This window comes from Excalfactoria chinensis, chromosome 2 (genome assembly GCF_039878825.1).
Source record: "Excalfactoria chinensis isolate bCotChi1 chromosome 2, bCotChi1.hap2, whole genome shotgun sequence".
Taxonomy (NCBI): domain Eukaryota; kingdom Metazoa; phylum Chordata; class Aves; order Galliformes; family Phasianidae; genus Excalfactoria; species Excalfactoria chinensis.
This window is the reverse complement of record NC_092826.1, coordinates 113,453,958-113,474,602: the sequence shown is the minus strand read 5'-3', so window position 1 is coordinate 113,474,602 and position 20,645 is coordinate 113,453,958. Positions and strand designations below refer to the sequence as shown.

General features: G+C 39.8%; 1 protein-coding gene across 4 annotated transcripts in view; it reads right to left on the bottom strand.

Annotated features, from left to right (window-relative positions):
* The window catches only part of RBMS3 (RNA binding motif single stranded interacting protein 3), a 678,871-nt gene that overhangs the window by 315,518 nt on the left and 342,708 nt on the right, over positions 1-20,645 (bottom strand). For 3 of the 4 annotated variants that reach the window (XM_072330500.1, XM_072330497.1, XM_072330498.1), the window contains one exon: positions 18,559-18,728. In XM_072330500.1, the coding sequence (XP_072186601.1) occupies positions 18,559-18,728 (170 nt within the window). The remainder of the gene's footprint in view (positions 1-18,558; positions 18,729-20,645) is intronic. The other variant, XM_072330501.1, reaches the window with a different exon arrangement.

The window sequence follows — 20,645 nt, the reverse complement described above, 5'->3', positions numbered from 1 at the left end:
TACAGTTGGTATGAACCAGCATGCCAGCATACCATGATATTAATCTCTAAAGTATTCAATCATTTAACAATACTCTCATTATTCAAGAGAACTCTCAGTTCTATGTTTGTGCAGATTTGCTGACATTTCACTAAAACAATTTGCTCTTACAAGAATTATATGACTGCAATATATTGTAAATATATAGAGAGACATAAAACACTCAATCAGATGGTACCTCTCCAGCAATAGCCAAGAAAAGAGAAGGAATTAAGAAGGAATTAAAAAGCGAAGCAAGAACTCCAGCTATCACCAGAGACCACGAGCTCACACTGATAACTTAAAGCTAAAGCATTTTATAGAGTTCACACAGAGGCCATTTGAATCAAAAGTGTGAGTGAGACATCAAGTTCACAGAGCTCCCATTTCACTATTTACAAATGATAAAATTCCAGGTACTTGGGATGTCTTTAGAAACAATGTGGTTCTGATAAGAATCATTTCTTAGGAATTTTTTGCAAAATACATGCTTTAGGAATGACATCAAAGAACTACTTCTTTTTCTCCAATATTGCTTATTTTAAACCTTTTGTTTTCAGCGCCGGAATGTCACAGTTAAGTCTGTTTTCCAAAGAGTGAACTGTGACCCAAGTAGGCATTTCCCCAGCCTGAAATTTTCAAGGAGAAACAACAAGAGCACGATTTGGGAATTTTTAAGTACAGAAGAGTACAGAACTGTACAGTATTTGTCCAGAAGTCGGACGTTCTGGTTTTGAATTACTTAGGATTTTATTTAACTTCACAAAGTATATTTTTAAAAGCAAAGCTCCTTAGTTCATTTATTTAGGCAACTCTCTAATGTAAAAGCAAGGTGTGAAAATTGATTTCATAAGCTATTTGTCCACGATAATAAGAAATATCCATGCACATCTTCAGATGCATATGGAGCCTAGCTCAACTTAAATTGGACAATTTGTGTTTATCAAAGGTAAAGCATACTTATAGATTCACAAATTAATGAGATCTTTTTGACGCAGAAATCCCCCCCCCCCTTACAGTCCTGATACAGTAAACAACCTTACATAGGACTTGTGAGTGCATGTTCAGTTAGTGAGTACTTTGCTCTCCTCCATGCAATCCCTGTAACAATGATGACAATAACTCTAAGAAAACAAATCTGTTCTTGCTGGTAATTTACCAGAACTGCCAGGCAAAAGTCCTAAAGCAGGTATACCTCTTTATTTGAAGAGAGATGGACATAGTTCAACATATTAGCCTTGCTGTATTAGCCTGGTAAACATCTTCAAAAAGGTAGATTATATGAAAAATTGCACTTTGGTGCACTTTGGTGCAACTCTTTGTTTCTAGTAACGTGATGGCATTCCTCTGAGTCCAACAGACTGCTCCAATAGGCATGGACAGAGCAGCTGCCTCATTTTTTTCAGTCTTTGAATACTGAATATACATTTCAAGATAAAATCAAGGGGCACAGGAATAGAAAATCACAGAATTATAGAGGTTGGAAGGGACCCCTAGAGATCAGAGTCCATGCCCACAGTTAAACCAGATGCCTGAAAGTCACAGAACCAGGTGTCTAGATGGGTCTGGAATATCTCCAAAGGAGATTCCACAATCTCCTTGGGCAGCCTGTCCCAGTGCACTATCACTCTCACAGTAATTAGAACATATGTAGCTCACTGCCCAATTAGCACTTTGGAGAGTCAATGAGCTTAAAATGAACAAAATGTTACAGTCAACGTAGAACTGCTCACTTGGGCTTTGTAGAATCTCGTAATCACCAGGGTTGGAAAAGACACTCAAGATTATCCATTCCAACTATCCACCTATCACCAATAGTTCTTACTAAACCATGTCACTCAACACAATGTGCCAGTTTCTTTCACTGGACACCTTGACCACAGGTCACCTACAGAAGAAAATGCAACAGTGGCAATTGCTGTGCTCTGCTGTATTTCAGCTTATACTTACAGTCAATATGGATAGGAAGAGATTAATTAAGCCATGGTGTTCACTCAATAAATATGCTGTATAAACTTCACACTTTAAAAAGGCATTTGATCGGTCCTGCCAGGATAGAGAACTACAATAAAAGATGTGCTCTATCTGCCACCACTCCCTTCTGAAACAGAAATGGACAAATCTAGAGGAAGGAGCAAGAATCTGAATACTTTATGATTCTGCTAGGAAATTTTTCCCCAGAAACAGCAAGGCTGTGTAAAACAGAGTAAGTATATTTTGAATTTTGGCCAGTAGCAGTGGATTTGAAAGCAAATTAGTTTCAGTCATGTTTAGGAGCTTTTAGATGCATTCAAATAAACCAATTAAATAAAATATGATCCTCCATCCATACAAAGACACACATGAAGAACCAAGACCTCATTCTGAGCACTGAGCATACTCGGGGAGAATCAGAACTCTGATTCACTGAGACAAACCTACGATTCTTCCTGTAACCGGCCAAGGACTACGGTACTGACAGTTCTGGTTGCTCAGTAGTACACCAAGAAATTATGAAATTAGCTTCAGGCATGAAATAATAACTAAGAAATAAATATATTTGAGATATCCTTTTCTTTTGCTTACATATCACAAGCCTTTTGTGATAGATTCAGGTTGTATTTTCAAGCCTCTCTTTACAGAAAGAAACCTACTATTTGTTTGTTTGTTTGTTTGTTTTAATTGAAAGCCAAGATTCCCATCTTATCACATGCCTCAGGATCTAAGGGTTTAAGAAACAAATATTGTGCACCTCGCAATAAACTTCTGAGTGTTGGCAGCACCAAGGGCAACATCTTCATCAAATATTAGTGAACATCCTCAGCTAGGGAAAGAACACTGCTTGGCAGTTACATGTCCCTGAAAACATCTCAGATATTGGGGGGAAGAAGGGAGAAATCGTAACAACGAAAAAATCCACCCTGCATTTTATTCCCAGCTTTATAAAATGAGCTGCTGGATTTATGAAAACCCCAGTGCTGGTACCATTCACTTTACTATTGCTATCATACAGGTCAATAACAAGCATGTCCTATATGGATAAATAATATTTCAGCAACCAAAATATAATCTGCCAAATGTGCTGGGTTTAAAAATGAATGTCACAAAATTTACAATGATCATCTGTAGTGTCAAGCAGATTACTTTTAGTACAGGCCATCAGAAGCAATGAAAGTAGAAAAGCAATGTAAGAGAGACATCCAGTCAATCGTCATGGAGTCAAAGACACACTCTGTGAGAAACAGACATATAGTCTGAAAATGTTTTTGAGTAAGTTAACTCATATTCTGAACAGTCTTCAACGCACACGAGGGCCAAGTAAGTCTAAATCAAACATCTGTAATTTAAGTCCATGTATTTCCTCATCTCTTAAACATCTCACTCATCTACAGCATTTGCACCCATTTCTCCCACTTCCTTTCCCCTTCTGCTGGTCTCAGAAGAAGTTCCCAAAAGATCAACATTTTGAACAAGAAGCCAAAGCAAAATAAAGGGACTACTACAGCTGTTCATTTCCTAGATGCCCCTGTCCTTCACTTTCTTTGGGTTTGATCCAGAGACCACTGAGATGAAGAGAAAGACCTATGGGTTCTTCTCTTCTGCAATTTCTGATTGCCATTTAAACGTTCCAGTACATGCAGCATTCCACTTTGTAAGACAATTTCCGAAATTCAGACTGTGGTTTCTTTTTGACTCCCACATTCTCAGGACAACAGCTCCTTTGTTTGAGCTTCAATGTTTACAAGAATGTTATCTCTGGTTTAGTCTTTAATGTTGAGCAGGGTCAGAAAAGGATCATCCTCTTCTCTGAGGTTTAAAGATTTATGTCTGCTTACATTTTTAAGATGCATGCACACAAATATACAAACACACAAACAAGTATAAGTGAATTTACTAGAGTTGTTCTCCAAATGATATTTAACACCAGCTACAATCTTATTCCCTTATCTCCCCTGCAACATGTTTTGTTTGTTGTTTTTTTTTTCAAAATAAGTTTTGAAACAGCAGCATCTTAGGAAAAACAAGCCTTCTGCAGCTTATCTGCAAGAGAAGAGCCCGTATTCTGAAGTCCCAAGTGTGCAGGGACACCGTGAGTGACTCAAGAACCTGTCCACACCACAGTCACACCAGTCCTGTTAGACAGCATAGACCTCAGCAAGATTGAACTTAGGCTAAGGTCTCACTGCTTGGCTCTAAAACCAAAAAGCACCTACAATGTAGACATTCCTTCAGGAAGTGAAGTAGACAGCAGTGTTCATCTCTCCATCGGTTCTTTATATTTTTGCTCCATGTAAAAGCAGAGTGCTTTAAAAAGGAATCACCATTTGTCTAAACCCCAGGCAACCTTCTCCCCAACCTCTCATCCCAGAGCTTCTCCAGATGGCCATTCTCTCTCCTACCTCTAAGATCAGCACATTTCAGATCTGAACAACTTGGACAGCAAAAAAAAAAAAAAAAAAAAAAGAAAAGAAAAAAAGAAAAGAAAAAAAGAAAGAAAAAAAAAGAAAACAAACCCTTGTGCAGAGAGCCTTTCAAGTTTTCCCTCACTTCTGAAGTCTTTTTATTTTTTAATCCCTGCTCTGCCAATTTTGTCTTCCCTTCCTCCCCTCCCCTTCAGTGGAAATTTTCTACTCTTTACAAGCCTGGCTCTCTGCAGAAAATTGATTTCCCCTAGGATACAGCCATCCTACTGTTCTATGCATGGTCATTAATGACTGTCCTGTTCACCACAGAGACAGACACGGTGGCACTCCTCCCCAGCATCTCAGCACAGAAAATGCACACTGGGAAAATCAGAACAACCTCTGAGCTTAACTATTCCAAGAGTACCTCATCTCCAGAAAATGCCATACGTAACTTCCAAATAAGCTGCTGGGAGGACAAAATAACTCTTGCTTGTTTCTGTAACCCTGTGTTTACACTGCAGTAGATTTAAATTCTAAAATCTTCCCCAAAATAACAACCATCATGCAGTTTACTCTCCTCCCCGAGCCACACAGCAGTGAACTCCAAATCAAGGTACATCAGCACTGCAGTGAAAAGTGTAGCTGTAGCTCACATTGGTTTTACTTCAGCATCAGCACGAGAGAGTGTACAAGGGAACAAGACATTTCCGCACAGCCTACAAAAACCTTCAGAAACTACATGAGCGCTGTGCCTTTTGTTTTCTAGCTGCTTTGCAAGCCACGATCTTGCTGGCTTTACCATCTCCAAGAGATATGCAGTCTCACCTTTGACTGCAGTGAAATCCCATTCCTGGAGTGACAGATGATTCTCCCCTTGGCATTTGATTAACTGTTGTGCCAATGGGTGAAATAAAACAATTTTACTCACAAAACAGCTTACGCCTTCTCTATAAATATGTTGTAGCTAAACTGCAAATTGACTCGTTACCTCATCCTTAACCCATGAAGTCCTTGTAAGAACAACTCACCTCTGCAGGTACACACATAGGCAGATAGGAAGAATATAAGGGCCCTTGACATCTTACTCTCATCCATTTCCAACCAAGGATTTTTTTAAGTGGTAATATCAATCCTTCTGACCAAGTTGTGTTACTAGTTTCAGAAAAAAGGGAAAAAAAGAAAAAAAAAAAAAAAAAAAAAAAGGTAAAAAAGGAAAAAGACAAACAAGCCTCGAGGATGGCTATGGGGTGCTTTTTTTATTATTTTGGTTTTGGGTAATTCAGCTTCTTTTCAGTTACTTTACTTCAAATAAATAACAGTGATGTCTTGAAATCAAAAACTAAGTTCAAAAAACAGCAACAAACCTTTTGAACAGCAGCAGCAACAAGAACCCTCTCAGAGGTGAAAACAACAGCTAAAGGCAATCCCTAAAAATGAGGGAGTAGGTCTTACCTACCAAACTTCAGTTTGGTCTGAAATAAGTCAATGCAACTAAAGCCTAGTATGGCACTTCAGTGATACTGGGAGGGAGTCAAACTGCACAAGCCAAGAAATCCACATTTAAAGCTCACATTGTCCAGCTACGCTCTGTTGGTTGTGCCAGGGTTTCTTTATATAATCCTCACTCATGCTGGCTGGTGCTGGCCATGCAAATCCTCCCTGTCCTAGCAGGATGATTCCCTTGCTACAGGTTTCACAGAATCACGTGCTCCATGGAAATTTCCAAACACCTCGGCACAACATGGGTGAGTCCAGGATAAGGTTTCAAGCCTGAACTCTGTAATTTCCTGTCTTTTGCTAGTCTCTGCAGCTCTTTAATGTTGTATTAATATCATTTTTGTCTGTGTGATTGAATTACCCACCACTCTCGATGCCAGTGTTAGTGGATCTCTGTAACAGGAGAGCAGGCTACGCTGTGCATGCTATTACTGAGACCCACGCAGCAGACCAGCTGGAGACCTCCTGATAGCAGGACAGGCAAGCTGCCTTGTTAGGACTGATGGGCACTTGGATGCTGGCACACAGCCTGACCCCAGGCTCACCTCAACATCCCACAAGAGAGCTTGCTGCAGCAGAAGCCCAGCCAAAAAAGCAGTGGCCAATGCTGGGAATCTGCTGACAGTACCGGGACCCCATCCACAGGCTCAGCATCCCGAGCCCCCCACGGTGCTGCTGGGACTTGGCATGAAGATGCAATAGAGATGTACTGGCTTGGCGACATTTTGACTCCAGGTGCAGTGAATCCTCCACTGAGAGCAGCGCTGGTGACAGCTACTAACAAGTGGTGCGGTCCTGAAGAAATCCCCTTCAGAAGTCTTTAGAGAGAGATTAAAATGCCACATGTGCATTCACTGTAATGATCCTAAGGCAGGAGTTTTAATGTGACTGTTTTCTTCAGCACACTTGCATCCCCAACCAACAACTAATGATGAGCTTGACTACCATACAGAAATATCCATCTTTAGAGGGGTATCACACTGGGGAAAGAAAACGGGGCAGAGGGGAAGAGGTATAACAAAAAAAAGAAACAGGGAGGATGAGGAATTCAATGCCATTGCACACAGCCCCCAGCATACCATAACAACTGCACATCAGGGACAAAAGACCTGCTCTCACAATTAAGACAAATCTTTGCTTCTTTACATCAAAGTGCATTAAAAACCACTAACCAATGAAGAACCTAACAACAGCAAATCCATGTTTCAGCAAAGCCAGGTTTTTCTTACCACCCACTGAAAACAGAGAAGAAACAACTGCAGGTCTTAAGAGTGCTGACAGAATTTTGCAGCTGTATCATTATTAGCGGCCTTAAGGTACCTGAGGGGGGCCTACAGGAAAGCTGGGCAAGGACTTTTCAAAAGTGCATGTAGCAACAGAACAAGTGGAAATGGTTTTAAACCAGAAGAGGGTAAATTCAGGCTAGATAGTAGGAAGATACTCTTTACTGTGAATGTGGTGAGACACTGGAACAGGTAGCCCAATGAGGTTCTGAATGCCCCCTTCCTGGAAGCATACAGGGTCGGGCTGGATGGGGCTTGGAGCAATCTGGTGTAGAGGGAGGTGTCGCTGCCCATAGCAGGGGGGTTGGAACTAGGTGATCTTAAAGATCCTTTCCAACCCAAACCATTCTATCATTCTAGTCTGTCTCTCACATCTGTAAGACCTGTGGTCACATCTTTAGTTCTGTTATGCCGGGTAAGAAGCAAAACAGTTCTAGGAGTGTGTTGCCAATCTTTCATTTAAATCTTCTTAACGACTTGGTCATACACCATTTTGATCCATAGTAGCCACCAACTTTCCTTCCTGTTTAGAAGCAATTGCTAAAAGTTCATTTTACTGAGAGAGTCAGAAGACTGTCCCACATGAATCCTTCAGCTCTTTGAACTACGTAATTGCCTATGTGTGATTACATACGCGAAAGGAATTCATTATCAAATTCATACAACACTTAATAAACTGTACATTAAAATATTTGCACTAAATGATTGCAGAATAAATAAATAAATAAAAATCATAATAATATTCTATTTAATTGACAATCCTCAATTTAGCGTTGATTTAAGAGGAGGAGACTAGAAGCACTAAAGATGAGCAGAGAAATTAAGTTCCACAGAATTAAACTAGACATGGCTTAGGGCCAAATTCCTTGTTTTTTAAATGAAGCTCAAAGGGCACTGTGGTTCTCTCACCAGATGCGTTTTTGTTATGGGAAGCTAAGGATAGACAGACATCTATCTGGTTCATGAACAAAGGCAATCAAAACCACAGAGGCAGAGAGAAGAGCTTCTGGTTCTGACACAGCTTAGGTACCAGGGCACTGTAATCTCTGCTGAAGGTGTAGCACACCTCGATGAACAACACTGATCAGTCTTTGAGTGTTACTTGTTCTGCTGAAGAACACAGCTGTTCCAGCTTTGCTTCATCCACTTAAGCACACGTACATACACGTAAGATACTGCTATGCATAACAACAGATCTCTACAGACATGAAAATAAAATGATTTCTAACTTTAAATGATTGTTTTTAAAAAGGCTGAAATGAACATTGATGATATATGTATATCTTCATGAAATTATCTAAAGTTTGGAGAAAACTATCTTGTAATCATCAACTTAAACAGCTCCATCTATTTCTATGAGTAAGAAGAAAAGTCTGAAAAGTTACTTGATCGAAGCACGTATGTGCATTTGGTAGGAGGAGGGGCAGAGAAAGAATTGAAGAAGACTTTGATCTGATTACACCAAGAATGAAGAGGTGGAAAGGTGCACCAGAAAGTTGATTTAGGAATCAGTTCAATTTTGAACAGGGAGCATGGTTAACCACAGCAGTAAACTGTTAGCATCAGCAGTAGGTTTGCTATTGCTTTCGTATCCTCAGATTCAGAGTGCTTTTCTGAAAGATATTCTTAACAAAAATAGACTGCCGCAATCAGTCTAGGAGCAAATAAGGGAAATTTAAGGACCTGAATCCAAGAGACAATAATGCTAGAAATAATGCTAGATCATCCCTCAGTCTCTTCAAAATGCTAAACTCTATGAACCAATGAATTACATGGGATGCCCCGAAAATAATGCCTCCTGCTTTATTACGTTGACCCACGACATCAGGGGCAGATATTGGTGGTATGGTAGTAGAGGATGAACCTTCCCAACAATATTCATTTTGTTGCCATATGACAGATGGCAGCAGAGGGGCAGTCTGGCATAATGGCGTCTGACATGGAAGAGCATCTGAAGCAAAGGTATGGCACTGAATTCCTCTACATTAAAAAAAAAATAAAATGGCACTCACTGACATTCATTGACGCTTCTGAGATGTATGAAGATCAAACAGTAAATGTGATCACAGTGAGGCAGTGGGTGGTGTGTTTCAGCAGTGGCAACAGTGACAGTGGACCACCTTTGCTGGTGCTGACTGTGACAAGTGCAACCTGCAGAGTCTTGCTCATCACTGGCAAAAATTCATAGCTAATGGTAATGACTATACTGAAAAACGGTGCTCTGTAGCTGGGAAATTGCTCAAACTAACAGTGTTTACTGTGCTCTTCATATCTGCTCTAGCTTCCATGTAAGTAAGTAGGAGGCATTACTTTCAGAGTGACCTATGTATTTTATCCCCTTTAACTACTAGGTGACTACTATAAAGAAGCTGAAAACGCTCATCACGAATCAATGAATTGCAGAAAATAACTGAGGTTTCATAATTGAATTATAATCCAAGGGTACACGGAAATGAACTGGAAAGTGGAAGTGAGGAAAGCAAGCCTGTTCTCCTAGTTTTCTGTGATCACCAGGCAGTAGCAGCCATAAATGCTTCACAGATTACCTGTATTACACTGAAACAATAATATGGCTCTTATCTTGCAGTAACAGCTATTTGAACAGACTGCTGGGCTTCCACAAAGCTCACGCAAGATTGGGTGTCCACTGGCAGAAAACATTTTTCTGAATAGGACCTGAAGTGTCACATGGCTACTACCATCTTTATTTTATTTGAGGTTGCCACCTGACCAGCTACTTTCCAAATAACCCAAGAGAATAAGGATCCAGAGCTCTCTACTTTCCCCACAGCTTATGATAAGGACACAGAAAATTCATGTCCAAAGAGAAAATCTTTTCAGTTCAACATCTTCCAAAAGTTAAGCTGAAAAGATTCCATCTTTCCCATCTCCATTTTATATGGGGCAGACAGAAAACCTCTGATGTAGCTGCAAAAAACTCTAAGAAATTCCTTCTCTACTGAACATCTTTTGAAAAAAAATCCAAAACGTTTTAGTTTTGAATATAAAACTAAGAGCGGCGCTTGTCACACAAATAATTCTGGGAAGTTACCAAATACTTGGAAAGAAGAACACTGCATGCTACATAGCACAGAGCTCTTGTCGATGCTTGTTTGGAGTGGTATGGGGAAGTCTAGCAGCTGAACACAATGACATTTTTGTTTTAGCGCTGATAATATTCAATAGCTTTGCCATCAAAGCTGGCCTGCCACTTCCCCTTGTATAGAAATTACAGACATGCTCTAAGATTCTTGCCATAAGCTGGAAGCAGTGCTGAGGTTATTCCTGTTTGGGGAGAGCTGGAGTGTTATTAAGCATAGCTGATATTGTTTCCTTACAGCAAAGCTTTAGGACAATGTACTTCTCAAACAGATCAGAACACCATCTGCGTCATACCTTCTGGAGAAAGGTTACAGAAACATTTCTGCTACACAAATGTCAGAACACAAACACTGTCTCCATCATCCCCTGAAAGTCAGCGACTCCTAAGTAGGATGAACCCCATCCCACTTTGAGAGCTTCCTGCTTCCTTCTCACGCTCTGTGCATTCAAACAGCAATTGTGTCTGCTCTCCCACTTGCTGCTATCAGTTCTTAAAAAACAACAGCTCTAAAAGACCCGCTGAAATTGACTCTGCAGAAATTCAGACATCTAATATGAAAAAACACAACCAAATAAAAAAGACAGAGGGTAAGCTACAAAAAGAACAAAACATAACTAAAACTTTCCTTCATAAAAGACAAAACAACCCAAAGGACAGCAGTGCAGAAACCTCTGTGACATCACCAGAACATCAAACCAGCCTCCTCCCCAGCAAGCAGAAACCAGACATCCAAGCAGTACAGAACGCCTTGGGAGGGGCTGGAAAATGTAGACTCAAGTGTCTAACAGTAATGAAGGTCCTTCAACAGAACAACACCCACGTTACAAAACCAGACATTTGACTGACAGACGTGCACTGTGCACAGCCTATCTGTCCTAAGGATAGTTTCCAGCTATGAGTGTTTTCGGGTTCCTAAATGCTTACATCAGTCAGAGGAAGAAGGCCAGCCTCATGGATGGCTAATGCCATGGTTGACTGGCTGAACACAAAATAGGCTGCAGAAATGGCAAGATGAGGAAGACAAGGAAAGACTAGAAACACATATTTCAGAACAAGTCAGGGGCTGTTCATTAAGTGCGTTTGCCCTCTTTCTATCTCAACACCCTTCCTACGCACTAGGCAAAACAAGTGGCTGTTACAATCATGCCCTTCACACAAATACATTGAAGACTCGGTATTTATGTTAAGAGCTCTCCTTTTTGTACGTGTGTTGTTGTGTTGTTTTTTTTTTCCCCCAAGGACTTTAATTAAAATTCATCAGAAGAAATGTTTTCAGCAGCAGTGTCTGAGAATGCTGTCTCCTCCCCTATCTTCCATTAAATCAGGTTCATCCAGCTTGAAAGGAGATGAGAAACTCTCCCTGACACTCTGTCACACTCCAGTGAAAAGACGGGCACATTCAAAACAGCGAAGAGTGCAGGTGCTCATTTATTACTTTACGCAGATTATTTTTCTGCCTTTCTTCCTGACAATGAGAACGTTTACATCCCAGATGGAGCTCTCTGTAAGTGCTGTGGGCATGTGCTGACCTAGAGTTTTGTTTTCCCTGATGAAAGAGGATAGGTAAGAAAAGGATTGGTTCCCTGCCTGCTGGGGCAACTTTAATGTTTGTTTTTAAACAATAGAAGACATTTACAGATGATTGGGATGAGGAATGAATACACAAATAATTTTTAAATCATAATAGGTAAAAGAGAAAGCACACCTGTGCACATCCAAGTCTATACATACATACACCCTATGAAGATGTATAATGAGTATAAAACTGCAAAAACAACTCAGACAAAATTCAAGCTCACTTAAATACCCCCTTCTGGAGCAAAAGAGGAACTCCAAAATGTTATTTTACAGCATTAATAAGGTCCATTACTATGAAGATGGCTTCAATGCAATAAGCAAAAATTCATACCCATGGCACTGTGTTCTTTTTCTGCTTTTGTGTCTGCTTTAGTCATTTTGACTTAGAATATTAACTCAAAATTCATTTTTTTCTTCTCTCTTCCATCTACCTTAATCTTCTTTTAAGAAAGTCTCTGGCAAAAAAGAACTTGTGAATAATACAAAAATTTCCAAAATGACCCATCCATGTGTTTCAGTCTGACCTGAATAAACAAACTAAAGTGAGAGGAACAAACCCATGCTGAACCCTCAAAGCTTTGACTCATATTTAGTCCAGCAGGGCACCTGTGCTCTATTTGGTCCAAAGATACCTCTGTCCTGGAACTGTCCTGTCCCAGTTCTGCACTGAATAAAAAAGAAAATTCTTGTTGTTATTGTTTTGGGTGTGCGTTTCTTTTCTGCCCTTTTTAGATGAGTGTTTCTTTGCTTCCCATGAAGACTGATCCACTGAACAGATTTTCACAGTTCTCACAGAACCACTCACTTATCTTATTACCAGGACACTGAACCAAAATATCCATCAAGATCTAAGCAGGAACAACGTGATATCCCCCAGTTTCTATATGAGCTAATACCACTGGGTGAGCACTTTTCAGTCTCTGCACCGTCATGGAGCAATGCTGTCAAGTGCTGCTAATAACAGGAGAGATGTTGCTTTGTCTGATTTAGTACTGAAGCTACAGTATACCTTGCTTTAATATATGCTAAGTTATAGAACCTGGAACATTCTGTTACATCAACAAAATGACAACCTAAAGCACAGCAGCAGACACAGGTACAGACACAAATACTCTGCTATTATACATCACAAATAGTTTGGGCTTTGTCTTCACCAAGGCCAGGACAAGAACATCCATTCACATCAGATAAAAATTCCTAGGTTTACTTTAGGAATTCCTCTGGTCTTTTTCGGTTTTGAACTTGTTAAAGAAATTTCATTTTGGTTAAAATTTATTTTGAGCATAACTCAAAGCAGTATTTTCTAATTAGCGTTCTAATGTGAGAGGGAAGAGGGGGGAAAGGAAGGAATGATGTCTTCTTCACCTTTTTTATTGGAGCTCATATAAGACAAACTTTTTGTTACTTTCACAAAAGAGAATAAGAACAGCCAAGACTTTCAAACTTGAGCTGATTTAATGTGTGGTAGAACAGGCCATTGTGAACTTGCTATAAAACTTGCACTAACTAAAATGTTGTACTTATTGAAGCTATTATCAATGCACTCTGTCCTGAAAGGCACCTTGAACCCTCTTTGAAACCTCAACAAACTCAGCAGTTCTGCGTGGGGCAAAAGGACTGTACAGAGTTCATTTCAAAAATAGTCCAGAATTTTAGTAATGTGTGTATTTTCAATTAATAACCTCAGTTACATTATCCTTGGTGCTAGCTCTTTAGCAGAATCCAAACGGCAGTGATCGGAATATTTATTCAGAGGTTCCACGGGGACAAAAACAAGGACAGACAGATTGGGATGAAAGCTAACATCTCACATACGATGACTTGTCAAGGAGACAAATCATGATAACTGCAGTGTAAATTTCCCATACCTAGGATATTTTTTTATATATTCATATATCAATTTCTCATATATATATATATATGAGAAATTGATTAATCTTCCACAAAAGTGGACTTTCTGATCTTTAGGTTTGTCTATTTTTCCCTTTGCTGATTTAATTAAGTCCTTTCGTTATCCCCAAGTCACAAGAAAAGTCCAAATTTGGGTTAACTATCCCATCGCTCTTCAACAAAGAAGACGAGCAAAGCAATGGAAACTGAAGATTACAGAGGGTACGTTACTGGTGCATGTTGGAAGAAATAGCTCAAGACAAAAAAAAAAAAAAAAAAAAGCAAACCATAGGTAAGTTTAAACTATCAGACATGAAAAATTTGACATAGATTTCTTTTAGACCATAAACTTGGCGTGAAAAATAGAGCGACTCAGGACTGACATGGATTTTCTTTTCAATACATGCCAATGTCTTAATAGCATGTAATGCACAAGGGTGTTTTATATTTGTTTGTTTGTCATATGTTGCTGGGTTTTAAGACAACTTTTCTTGTCAGCATTTTGTGTTGGTTTTGGTGGAAGAAGGGAGGGAAACAAAAACATAATCTCTTTTCCCAAATTTCCATTCTGTTTTCCGAAAACAACTTTATATTTTTAAGACATTTTGAGTCGGTCTTCTTCAGTTTACACATGTAAGAAGAGACAGGCAGAAAGACCAAAAATTCTCTGAGAGAAACTACATAATTGTGAAATTAAAAATGTTAAAAATTAATAAATGTTCAGTGTGCAAGTTTTCCCTTCTCCACTAGGATGTACTTAGTAAGAATGTGATGTGTCCACTACACCAGTGGGGGACTAAGCCATCTGTGTATGCTTTCAAGAGACTCTGGAACTCTTCTGGATGAAATAAAATACAACACATGACAAAATGAGTGACAAGTTATGAATGCTTCAAAAGAGAATCATTTATATCATAGTATCATAGTATTGTGCAAGTTGGAAGGGACCTTAGAGATCATTGAGTCCAACTCCCGGGATTTGAGCCCTCTGTGTAGCAGAGTGGCACTTCTACCCCTTGCGCCACAGGGGGGATTCGAACCCGGGCCCTCTGGTGTTGCAAGCGGCAATTCTACCGCTGCGCCACCGGGCACACAATATATATATATATATATATATATATATATATATATTTTGTACTGAGACACACGGCATGATTTTCTGTCTATAATCTGTAATTTTTTATCTTACGGTTGGTTATATTTCCTTTTGACAAAAACAATATTTTGACTGGAAAGATTTAGCTGAAATGGATCATACCATTACAACAGTAGAGACTGCGCACCTCAGAGTAATAAGTGTGAATGACATGATATTTACTATTTTTTTCACTGAATATTTAAAATCTAATTACTAGACTAACAATGATCTCATGATCAATATGATCATGGATGGGTGTTCATCTTTTTTTGAGAGAACTCAGGAAAGGTTAAGAGTGGTTAAAGTCCATTCGTGGAAGTCTCTTTAAGCTGTTCTTATGAGAATCCAGGGAAAAAAAAGATATATATACATAAAAGAACAGCATACTCGTACTTGATAAATATTTCTATCAGCTCTTTTTCATTATAACCTTTGACAGCACAACTGTATGAAGTCCCAAAAGACACAGTGCAACCTAACAGCTCTCCGCTGCAAGAGAGAATTTGACGCAACTTTGCTGAATGCATGTTAAACCAGATCCTGAGAATCTCAACTAAACAAAAAGAAAACCTTCCAGTAGCAATTTTTATTGTTATTTACTCAGTTACTGTACAGCCTATGATGACTTGTTTTCCTCTAGTTTTATGAATAGTTTGACAGATTACTGTGACAAGGTTACTCTTAAATTGATAAAAGGTTTGATAGTGTCTGAACATTTGTCAGAAATGTCTGCCATCGTGTGTAATGGACTCTGCACTTCAAGCATCAATGGTACTCCAGTCTGCAGCTTTCTGTTCTATGTGCTGTACACACCACCTAAACACACGCAGCAGAAATACAGAAATGCACACAGAATCCGCCAAGACAGCCCTGCACTTTATCAAACAATTCTTATGAAAGAGTTTCTCTTCCATAACCACCTGGAAAAAAGCAATTAAATAAAAAAAAATGTTACACGTCACATAGAGGGTGGCCCTCTTGATGAAATAAACCTGGAAATGGGATATGCTATGATAAATGTTCATAGCCAAAAGCATTTCCAGCATTCCCTGTACTTCTGAGAGAGAAATATTGTGTTTTTAGAACATCATTCCTCATACCTGCCAAATGTCAGACACTGCAAATGGCAGTTGTACTGCTGGCAGCACTGTCACATGCTGCAGCAGAGGACACGGATTCAGAAGGGCTCACAAAGTACTGGCAGCCAGCCCTAAAGTGAACCCAGGCTACATCATGGGCATAAACAAGTTTAGCGAACATCTTCCCAAAAGGCAGCTCTCCACAAATCCTGCACTGCAAATAATATGGTGGTTCACAGATTGGAATTCAAGTTCTCACCTCACACCTTGTAACAAATTAGATCATTACATCTATGCAGGAAGCCAACAAAGCAGCACCTTCAGCTGTTTTGGGAATACCTGTTCAGCATCTTTCATTTGTGTGATGAGACCTCAGTTACGCAAGTTAAGAGAAAGCAGTATAGGAGGCAAACACTTCTAAAGACATAAATATGTAAATTACTATTTTACTATATTACTTATACAACTGCACGCTGCTGTTATATGTACTGCATTTTGTTGTTTGTTAAGAGTTAAGAAAGCAGGGATCTAGGCTTTTATCCATCTCAACTATGTAGCTGTCTGCAAAGGTAAAGAAAATATCCTCCTATCTATTACTTTAAGAGTCTCTATGTTGTCGTGACAAATTCTTGAATTTTCACATTTCATTTTTCCTACATTGTCTTTCCCTTTTGCTTTGATAAATACTTCAAAAACAACTATCTAGTTTGTCCTTAAATCCATTCAGCCAAAGGATAGAAAAATCAGCAAAATAAACGTCAGCATTTTTCTTACAGCACATCTGTTCACACAGGAACTCCATGATAGCAAGACAAAGCTCTCTAATCACACACCAGATTAAGTTTAGTGGAGCACATTAAAATTTTGCCACAGTGCAGTGCCAAAAGGAAGCTCTCGGATAGTTGATGTGCCTTTCCCATGCACAGACAAGGGTTATAAACACACTCTCTGAACTGAGTTCAAGTAACCCAGAGCAGCCTTGTGCCTCACATCCTGACTGCAGCACCAAATACCACTGCTGTGAGGCGCCTGCAGGAATAGTTAGCTCATTCCTGCTCGGATGAAAGCATTTGCCTGAGCTTGGAAAGGGTCAGATTGCAACAAGTCATCCAGCAAATTCGCGTTCTGAACAGGAGCAGAGCTACAGTCAGTTTATACCTGCTGAGGATCTGGCCCTTAAGCTGGGGTTACCTGTGGCTGTCACAAGTGAGAAGTGTCATTGAATATGGTTCATATAAATGTCAGGCAGGTACATTCACAATTCAACTTTGCATCCAATATGAAATATTCCCAGCATTATGCTCCTGTGAGCACTCGAGTTGTAGCAACTTCACGAGGACAAGGTCACAAAGAAGACTCCCAAGCTAACTCCACTGTACTGAAGTTCAAATCCCACTTCAATAAGACTTCTACTTCCAGTCCTGGTCAGTTATGTATTCATAAGGCACATTTAGGGGGATCTATGGTGAGAACCAAAGTATATAATATCCCATTACATTAGTCTTCTTCCAAATTTTAAAACAACAGCAACTTGGGTTCTCATCAGCAGGTCAGCTCCAGGCTGCTCCTTACTTTACCAGCATCCATTTGTTGTTTGCTGATTTGCAGAGAAAAAGCATCAGAAAAGCTGTTGTCTTTTGGAAGAAAACTATTCTATGACAACAAAAGCACTCCTGTTTCACAGAAGAGAGAGATTTTTATTTTTAATTGCTTTATGTTATTCTGACATGCAAAAAAAAGTCTTATTCCAAATTCTACCCAGGAAATCTCTGTTTGGAATCTCAAACTGGATTATCTCCCTCCTACTTAATCAATAATAATTAAGACATTGGAAATCCAATCAGGTTCTCATGTCTGCCCTTATTACTACCAGTCAATCAAGTAAGGAGGGTTAACCAGGTGCAGTGTTTTCAGAAACTGTTCTTTTGATGAGGCATGAGGAGCACAGAGCTCCTTTTTGCTGCCTCACCAGTGATAAAATAGAATAAAATGGATATTTATCAATAGAATTTGCAAATATGACTCTGCAGATAAACAGGGGGGAAGAAGGTGCTACTTTCTACATCATCAGTTCTCAGTGGAACTGCAGTTAATTAGATGTTTACTTCAAGGCCACCTTCTGTGAGATTCATACTTCTCAATCTCTGAGACCAGCAATGTGTGACACAGCACTCAAAAGATGTGATAAATGACTTGAGGTGGGAACACCCATGTTTTCTCGTTCCTGAGCTTATGATTCACAAATTATTGTAACCATAAAATCTGTCATTAGGGAGGTTTATTTGTCATGCAACTCTTCAAATTTTTGTTTTTGCTTTTTTTCTTTTTTTTTTCTTCCAAATTTTACATAGGAAATAAACTAGATAAGCATAAATGAGTGTGAAGGTCCTCATCTCTCTATCCCCCATAAACTCATTGCCAGAACGTTTTCAGGGCATTAATGATCTGTTTAAACTCTATGAATAATGGTTAACCTTCAAGCGCACAAAGTTTCTGACACCTTTCAGAGGACATATACTATTGTGAGCTGAAAGATCAGCTGTGATATTTTCCTGCCCAAAGAAGCAAGCATTTTAACGGCACTTACGGCTGGCACAGCTTGATAAGGTCCTGGTCAGTGGTGCCGGGTGGAAGGCCTCGAATGTACAGGTTGGTTTTACTCAACTGCTCTCCACTGCTGTTGTTGCTGCTGTTGTTGCTGCTGTTTGTGCTGGGGCTGGGAGGAGCCATGGGGTGGGGAGCTGGTGCATAGGACTGCTGGAAAGAAGAGAAAGGAGGCTGTTACTGGAAAATAAGAGCTGTATACTTGTGTGCTTCTACCCAGTAGCTACAAACGAATGGCATTCTCCTCCCATCCTCCCTGTTCATGTCTAGTCACTCATTCCCTCAAAAAGGGACAGGATGTGGTATCCAGGTTTGGTCGTGAGGTGCATTATTTCACTCTCCACTTTACTAGAATTAAAGCTGCTAGATTATGAGACTATTTTATCTAGATCTCAAAATAAGTCTCTGAAATGATGGATATTCAGAAGTAATTAGCACTACAGAAAGAAGTTTAATGCAATCTGCATTAATAATATTCCAAGATAAAAACAAGAATATTCAGCCAAAGGTATGAGAGCTGATACCAGAAGCATAATAATCTTATCCAGACATGAGGAGCATCCAGTACACACACAGGCAAGTGGAAAGGGGTTTGGTAACCTGATAGAGGAAGAAACGAAGTAGCCTGGAAACATTCTGTCATAATGAATGTCTTTCAAAACAGAAAACAGGATTTGGAAAAGGATAGAACAGCACCTCCCACTCTTGGGAACTTACCCACTTCTGAACAACCACAAACCACACACAACCACTGAGAAGCATCGCTTCAGAAGGGAAGTATTCTCAAACAGAAAACAATATGGACCCCTAAATCCCTGAAAAATACATGCAAGAAGACACAACCTCACACTAAAAATTACCTAGGTACCTCCAACCTGCAGCAACACACTAGATTTCAGCTGCTGCAACCATTCCTGGCTCAGCACATTTGCTTGCAGCAGAGTGCCTGGCAGGATGAGGACATGTTCTGCCCCTGTTGTGACCTATGTGGAAAAGCAGGGGAGAAGTCTGGGGAGCTTGGGGATACAGTGGGAAAAAGGTGGTTTCCACAAGAAGGTCAGTGTGATTTGCTAACATGGTTGCAGCTGCAGGTAAATGCTGGGCCAATGCCAACTTAACCATGATGGCCAAGTAAAGGCAAAACATATGCAATTTTCATTACAGCAGCAATGACATTTTTAGTGATTTCTGCTGTGCTAATTCTGTATTTAGGCCTTGAATAGAGAAAATATTGACGTCTGTGAGTTATTCTGATCATGGTAATCAACAGTTCCTTTCATTTCAGTGGTCCTACTTTAATGCTTTTAATTACACAAATTAAAAAATAAAAATAAGAAATCAGAACCATGACCAGATGGATACTTTCAAATCAGGAGCTTTAGCCTCTTTCAAACAAGTCCCTTTTACTTAGAAGAGCTCAAAAAAGTCAGAGAACTTCAAGGGAGCATCAGTGATGGGTGAAGCTTGAAGGCTTTGATGGAACACATGAAACACCATGCGTGCAGCGATGCCTTTCCTGCTGCCTACTCCTTCCTCCTTCCCAGTTTCTCTCATTTAAACCATGACAGTGCGAACTTCATCAGGTGTCAGGACATCAGAATTTCTCTACAATCCAACCTGGTTGTAACACAGCTCAAAAAGGACTCACTGAAAGGAAAAATCAGCTTAATAGACAATGGGATCACCAAACTAGCAAGTAATGACATTCACTCTGATCCCCAGCAAAAGAGAAAAGGCAACGCACTTCCTTCTCCCAGTATCTGTGCAGATACTTTTGCTGACAATCAAAAGCACTTTATGCATACAGATCATATTTCTCTGTACACACACTTTACCACTGGGTAATCCTCAGCCAGCCAAGCTTCAATGTCATTCCCAGGAGCAGATTCACGCAGCAGACCCAGCATCAGCATGGGGAGCTGCCTGGCTGCAGTGCTGTGGGCATGGCTGGATCAAACCTCAGACAGCACTAACACCCACCCAATGGATAAACCATGTGTGCTAAGGCATCCTGGCAGAAAGCACATTTCAATCTCAGGACACACTGGGGCAGTTGCAGAGGTAAATGAG